Source organism: Engraulis encrasicolus, chromosome 2, assembly GCF_034702125.1.
Source record: "Engraulis encrasicolus isolate BLACKSEA-1 chromosome 2, IST_EnEncr_1.0, whole genome shotgun sequence".
Classification (NCBI taxonomy): domain Eukaryota; kingdom Metazoa; phylum Chordata; class Actinopteri; order Clupeiformes; family Engraulidae; genus Engraulis; species Engraulis encrasicolus.
Window position 1 is genome coordinate 49,200,804 of NC_085858.1, and position 7,500 is coordinate 49,208,303.

Genomic DNA, 7,500 nt, shown 5'->3' on the forward strand with positions numbered 1-7,500 from the left:
GTCTATCTCTATCTCTATTTTTATCCCTTGTCTGTTTCTTTCTTTCTTTTTTTCTTTCTTTCTTTCTTTCTTTCTTTCTTTCTTTCTTTCTTTCTTTCTTTCTTTCTTTCTTCTCGCCTCCTTTCACATTGACATGTACATGAGTCAGCGCAAATAATGAATGCAGAGCCAGCCAACACACACACACACACACACACACACACACACACACACACACACACACACACACACACACACACAGAAATAGACAGGCGCTGCTGCCACTGCAAAACACTCTCCCCATTCCCCAGTTTACAGATTGAGGTTTTTGCTGTAATGAAGCCAGGGCCCCTGTGTTGTACTCTTCTCTGTGTTCCCACGGCTCCGCCATCTTCCCACAGACACCATAACCCACTGGCTCCCACACAGTGGCCGAACCATTGTACACAGGGCCCTAGGGCAAAACACTTGTCGGGTCCCCTGTATGACCTGACAAGATCACAATTGGGCCCCCACCACCAATGCAAGAGTGCCCTGGGCCCAAGGGTAAATGCCCTGCTAGCCCCCTCCCCTATAGCGCCGGACCTGCTCCCACAGCCTGCCCGCCCGCCCGCCGTCACACGGTGGGTACACAGTACGGTTTGCTACGTTAACTCAACACTTGGAGAGTCAATTTAACATCTTCTAGAGCAGTGGTTCCCAACCTTTTTCTTCAGGGACCCATATTTTTACCATTGTAAGCTTTGGTGACCCAACCGTGTGAGCGCCCGCACGAGAGGGAGTCACATAATACTCTGCAAAAACTCATTAGTTATCATTGTATTCCTCAATTTGTCTTCAGTCAAATATAGAATAAATGTTTAATGTGTCACATTGTGTTGCATATATTAGGTTAAATGCTTTGTCATTTATTCAACATGGGTTATATATGGTATTAAAATGAAACCCCTGAAAATCAAGAGGGCCTCGCGACCCACTGTGGATCTTTGACGACCCATAGGTTGGGTCCCGACCCATAGGTTGGGAATCACTGTTCTAGAGTGTATGGGGTCCCAGAGCACTCGCTAAGTGTTGAATTAACACTGTGTTTTATACTGTGTAATCGTGGCAGAGACTGAAAGTGGCTCACCAAGATGCATTCTGGGAACTCACCAAAATGAAGGGGTTGGTCACAGAGCTACGTCGTGAAAGCTAGCAGCAACGGGGAGCAGTTTTCATGGTGGCAGGTTTTTTTTTTTTTGCTTAGTATTTTTGTGCCTTAATTTGGATAGGACAGTTCAGATAGAGGCAGAAAAGTGGTGTGTGAGAGACGGATGGGGGAGGGTTGGGAAATAGCCTGGTCCAGATTGGAACCTGGGTCCCCGTGGTGTCAGTTTGATGATGACAGTGACATGACACTGTGGACACTTTATAATTTGGTGTGTGTGTGTGTGTGTGTGTGTGTGTGTGTGTGTGTGTGTGTGTGTGTGTGTGTGTGTGTGTGTGTGTGTGAGAGAGAGAGAGAGAGAGAGAGAGAGAGAGAGAGACAGAGAGAGAGAGACAAAGAGAGAGAGACAAAGAGAGAGAGAGAGAGAGAGAGAGAGAGAGAGAGAGAGAGAGAGAGAGCTGCCTTGGGCTGAATGTATGTAAGAGTGAGCTATATATGGTTAATATATGTGTGTAATGTCTCGTGTGTAATGTCGTCTTTATGTATGTATATGTATGTATGCTACTTGACACCTTCATTTCCCCCTGGGGTCAATAAATGATACTCTACTCTACGTTTCCTTGACCAAGACGTGTGTTGCTGTGTCTGTGATACGCTATAGAAGTGGAGTGCATTACTGTGGTGGTGAAGGCTAACTGGTGGCTATTTGCAGTAGTCTTCAACTAGACTAGTGGCTAATACTTTACTTGATGCCGGCGTCAAACGTATGTATGTTATATCATAATGCAGTCATGACTGTGTCATAAACATTATGTCAACGTCATAAACATTGTATGACTTTGTCTTTAAGTGAAATTCGGTTATGATGACAAAGACAGGCCTGACAATGTCAACTTTTCATGGTCATAAAACGTTTATGACATTGACATTATGTTTATGACTAGTTCTTGACACTATTATGACACTGTTATGGCACTGTTATGTCATACGTATGACGCCGGCGTCAAGTAAAGTGTTACCGATTAGTGTTTCTCAACGGGAGCTCTACAGCCCCCCAGTGGGCGTTACAGAGCCCTAGGGGGGCGTTGAGAAGGATACAGCAGAGTGCTCAGTTGCCATTGGGGGGCATTAGCCTATTTTATTTTGTAATGTTGGGGGGGTCTTTGACAGGCTTATGATGAGGTCAGGGGAGCGTTTGGAGGCTTATGATTAGGTCAAGGGGGGCGTTTTGGAGCCTTATGATGAGGTCAAGGGGGCGTTTGGAGCCTTATGATGAGGTCAAGGAGGCGTTTGGAGGCTTATAATGAGGTCAGGGTTGAGGTCGAGAACCACTGAGCTAGATAAAGGCTGTGGAGTTTCAATTTTCGATTGTCATGGCAGTTCTCACGGGGCTTCTGTTTTAAGATTCGCCACAGTAACAGCCATAGCTGAACTATGCTTGGGGAAGAAATACAAAGTTTCCGTTGGTATTGTATTTGTTTTTGCATTTACACTATACAGCAAATGGATCCATGATGTTGTCATAAATGTAAATGAGCTAGACTTGGCTGGATCAATCAGAGTGACGTGCAGCTAATCTCCCCCAGACGCAACTCTCATTATTTACCCAATTATTTCACAATTTCACCACAAAATAGCTATTTACAGAATAATAACCAAGCGCCTGGCCTTCCCCGCATGCACAGATATGAAATCCAATGGCATACTGGCTGCGGCATTTAAGGAGTAATCTCCCGCCAGTAGACTCTTCCGCCCGCTGCATGGGCACAAATATTTATTGCTTCCTTAAGTGGATCCGTGTGTGTTGTGTTGTGTGAAGGCGGACACACATGTGGGCGCCTCTCTCTGTTATTTATTTAGTAGATTGGTGCTTGGCCTCACTTAAGGGGGAAAACGCTGCTACCATCTGCCAGTGGTAATTTAAGATCGCCATCTTGTGGCCTCCGAGAGATATTGATTGTATTGTAATTGCAGATAGATTTCCAGTAAGTTGCGATTAAATGAATATTCCCCCTCTCCCTCCCTCCCTTTCTGCCTTTCACTCACTTTCTATCTCAAACTCTCTCGTTCTCTCTCACATTCTCTCTTTTTTTTCTCAGTCTCTCTGGCTCTGAATGTCTCTCATTCTCATTCTCTCTCTCTCTCTCTCTCTCTCTCTCTCTCTCTCTCTCTCTCTCTCTCTCTCTCTCTCTCTCTCTCTCTCTCTCTCTCTCTCTCTCTCTCTCTCTCCCTGCATTTCTGTCTTTCTCCTCCTCTCGTTCCTTCTCTCCCCCTCTTTATTTTCCTGTAATGGGAGGGTGTAAGCATTGCGGCTGAATGTGTTGGGTTTGGCCTGATGTAGGCTCTGCTGAATTTACGCTGGTGGTCCAATAAAGTATTCCGTTATTAAACCTCTCCCACTCTCTCTCTCTCTCTCTCTCTCCCTCTCTCCCCCCCTCTCTCTCTCCCTCTCTACCCCCTCTCTCTTTACTCATCTCACTCTCACTCTCTTTGCCTTCCTCTCTATCTATCTATCTATCTATCTATCTATCTATCTATCTATCTATCTATCTATCTATCTATCTATCTATCTATCTCTCTCTCTCTACCCCCTCTCCTCCCCTCTCCTCTCTCTCTCCCTCTCTCTCCTCCTCCACAGCTGGGAGGCGTGGTGGTGGTGTGTGTGTGTTGAGGGGTCGGGAGCAGGAGGTGTCATGGCTGAGCCACGCCGGGACAGCACCAGCAGCCTGCAGAGGAAGAAGCCTCCCTGGCTCAAGCTGGACATCCCCACCGCACAGATGTCCCTGGACGAGCCGCCCACCTTCGTCCAGGTAACACAACTACGTCACACTTAACTCGCTCTCTGTCTCTGTCTCTGTCTCTGTCTCTGTCTCTGTCTCTGTCTCTCTCTCTCTCTCTCTCTCTCTCTCTCTCTCTCTCTCTCTCACTCTCTCTCTCTCTCTCTCTATCTCTGTCTCTCTACTTATTTGTCTAGCTTTCCGAACTGCCCACCTTCGTCCAAGTGACAGGCAAAAAGCTTTATGCTCTTAAGACAAGGCCTGTTGATTAGGGAAATTGACTGTAAATCAGAGGTACACAAGTACAGCTTTCCACTGATGTAACGGTTTATGTCAGGGGTATTCAATTAAATGTCACTGAGGGCTAGTTTTTCAACTTCCTCCCAGTAAAGGGGCCGAACATAGAATACACTACATTTGTATGTAACCGCAGGCAGCACGATGTCCAAGGTGAGGGTGCGAAACAAGCGGATTACTTTCCAGACAGAACAGATATTTGCTTATCTATTTCTTAGAAGCCTTGTGATGGTATATAATGAGACTATTTCAGATAAGATTACACTCTCATGTGAATGCATAGGAGAGATATCCCTAACCTGAAGTGTTAGTGATCGCGAATTATGCACGGACACTAATAGCGCACATATTTGTTTTCATTTTGTTCTGACCTCGTGTGGGGCAAGAACCTTGCCTTCTGAGGGCCGCAATCGGCCCCAGGGCCGCCATTTGAATAGCCCTGGTTTATGTTATGAGGCTGCTGCCTGTGTGTCTGTTTTTGCCTGCCTGTCTGTCTGTCTGTCTGTCTGTCTGTCTGCCTGCCTGTCTGTCTGTCTGTCTGTCTGTCTGTCTGTCTGTCTGCCTGTCTGTCTGCCTGTCTGCCTGTCTGTCTGTCTGTGGACTGTTTTCACTCTCCTGTGAGTCAGTCAGTCGTTTACAGTAGTCTGTCTATATTCATCCAAAAGTCTTTTATGTATAATTTTCAACATCTGACCTTGAACTTCAACACTGCCTATGCCTGACCTACGCTCTCTATGAAATGTCTCTTTTCACATGTTCCTAAGCAACGTTCCTGACTTTTCCTCTCCTCTCCTCTCCTCTCCTCTCCTCTCCTCTCCGCTCCTGTCCTCTCCTCCCCTCTCCTCTCCTCTCCTCTCCTCTCCTCTCTCCGCCTGTCCTCTCCTCTCTCATCTCATCTCATCTCATCTCCTCTCCTCTACTCTCTCATCTCCTCTCCTCTCTCCCCTCTCCTCTCTCCTCTCCTCTCCCTACCTCTCATCTTCTCTCCTCTCCTCTCCCCCCTCTCCTCTCCTCTCCTATCCTCTCCTCTCCTCTCCTCTCCTCTCCTCTCCTCTCCTCTCCTCTCCTCTCCTCTCCTCTCCTCTCCTCTCCTCTCCTCCCCTCTCATCTCCTCTCATCTCCTCTCCTCTCTTCTCCTCTCCTCTCCTCTCTCCTCTCCTCTCCTCTCCTCTTTTCTCCCTCCCTCCTCTCCTCTCTCCTTCCCTCCTCTCCTCTCCTCTCCTCTCCGCTCCGCTCCTCTCCTCTCCTCTCCTCTCCTCTCCTCTGCTCTCCTCTCCTCTCCTCTCATCTCCACTCATCTCCTCTCCTCTCCTCTCTTCTCTTCTCCTCTCCACTCCACTCATCTCATCTCATCTCTTCTCCTCTCCTCTCCTCTCTCCTCAGCCTGTGAAGCGTCAGGGTTTCCTGCGTAGCATCAGCATGCCCGTGGAGACGTCCCACCTGCCCTCCCCCCCACGCGACCTCTTCGACCCCCGCCGGGCCCCCCTGCAGCGGCAGTCTTCCATCACCCAGACCATCAAGAGGTAAGACCAGACCCCACCCCACCCAACTACACATATGCCATCATCCACATCACCCAGTCCCTCAATCATCTCTAGACCAATGTTTCTCAGACTTTTTTCAGACCGAGGACCACTTTATCCCCCCAAAAAATGTTCAGGGACCACCACCTGTCAGTTCAATTGACAGTTGATGGTTGCTAATTTCAGAGCAGATCACATAGCCTACTTTTTATTCACATATTGTGGTGAAAATGAGACTTCAGCTGCCCCAAACACATGGTCTCCTCCCTGCACTGTCCCATCCCTGCATGCACTCACAAGCCCCCCTGGTATGAGGATGTATCTCACGTAGGGCTGCACGATTATGGAAAAAAATCATAATCACGATTATTTTGGTCAAAATCGTAATCACGATTATTAATCACTATTACTGATTTTTAATGTAAATTATACAATGTAAATAATTATGTAAAGGCAATAGCATGAAACAGGTGGACAGATTTCTGGCCAGAAAAAACAGCCTGTCAGTATGTTCTGGCTTCAAGGACGCTTTCAAAGGTAGTAGGTCACTATTGCCACGATTAAATCACGATTGAAATCACGACTTTCACGATTTTCGATTATGTTTGATTAATTGTGCAGCCCTAATCTCATGCACCACGAGACATTTGCCTCAGGGGGTTACATCTCCACAACCATCAACCAAACACGTGCTCCCTTCACTGCACTGTTGCAATGCAGCATGCACTCAAAGACCTCTGGTCTGGCCATGACTGTCAGTCACGAGACACCAGAGTCAGGGGTTAAATCTCCATTGCCATCACTAAAACTGTAGCCCACATCCCCTTGCTGTACTGCACTGTTCCAGCATGCACTCAAAGACCCCTCTGGTGTCACGTGTCTCCAGGTCCGGACTAAGACGGCCGGGGGCCCCCTAGGCTACAGGCTGCTGTGCAGCCCCCCCCCAACCCCCCTCGGAAGGCAGATTTCAGGGCAGATTTACATAGACAGTGTCATGATTACGGGTGAAGAATTAAGACTGACATGTCTACCAACTGTACTGAACACAACAGATATTTTCTCGAATATTGCATCTGGTCACAATTCTGTAATTTTGTCACTTTTGGCCAGTCAGGGGCCCCCTGGTAGGTGGGGTGGGGGGTGGGGGTGGGGGTGGGGGGGGGGCTAGGCTGCAGCCATATCTAGCCTGTGCATTAATCCAGCCCTGCGTGTCTCACTCAACGAGACGTCAGCCTCAGGGGTTAAAGGTCATGGGGGCACGGGGGGGCAGGACGGGACAGAGGCGCCGTTATGAGCGTCCGCCCGCGCTAACCCCGGTGGCCGGCGAACAAAGCAGCATTCTGTGTGGTGTACTGTACAGCACTGTATTGTAGGCGTGTGCTGTACTGTGCAGTACTGTACTGTAGGCGTGTGGAGTGCATAGTGCATGCTTGCATGCAGGCAGTGAGGAAATGGGTGCAGCTTCAGCCACAGATGATGTGTGATTGTGCGTGGGTGCGCCGTGTGCGTGCGTGTGAGTGTTAAGGCGCACGTGTGTGTGTGTGTGTGAATCACTGTGTATGAGTGTGTGTGCACGCAAATATGCAGGTGTGTTTCAAATATTTTGTGTTCTGCTGGTGCTGGTGTGTGCTTTGTGCCTGCACTACTGTAATGTGAGTGTCCCACAAGCGCAGATGGACAATCTGAGCAGCGGCAGCACTGCCCACTCGCCTAGCCTCTGACAGCCGCACATTACATCCTTAAAGGTACACTGTGCAAGATTTTTAGTTGTTTATTT

General features: G+C 48.2%; 1 protein-coding gene across 4 annotated transcripts in view; it reads left to right on the top strand.

Annotated features, from left to right (window-relative positions):
- rhbdf1a (rhomboid 5 homolog 1a (Drosophila)) overlaps window positions 1–7,500 on the top strand; it is a 103,306-nt gene that overhangs the window by 53,711 nt on the left and 42,095 nt on the right. For all 4 annotated transcript variants that reach the window (XM_063190166.1, XM_063190174.1, XM_063190183.1 and 1 more), the window contains exons 2-3: window positions 3,765–3,936; window positions 5,584–5,723. In XM_063190166.1, the coding sequence (XP_063046236.1) occupies window positions 3,820–3,936; window positions 5,584–5,723 (257 nt within the window). In that variant the 5' untranslated portion in view covers window positions 3,765–3,819. The remainder of the gene's footprint in view (window positions 1–3,764; window positions 3,937–5,583; window positions 5,724–7,500) is intronic.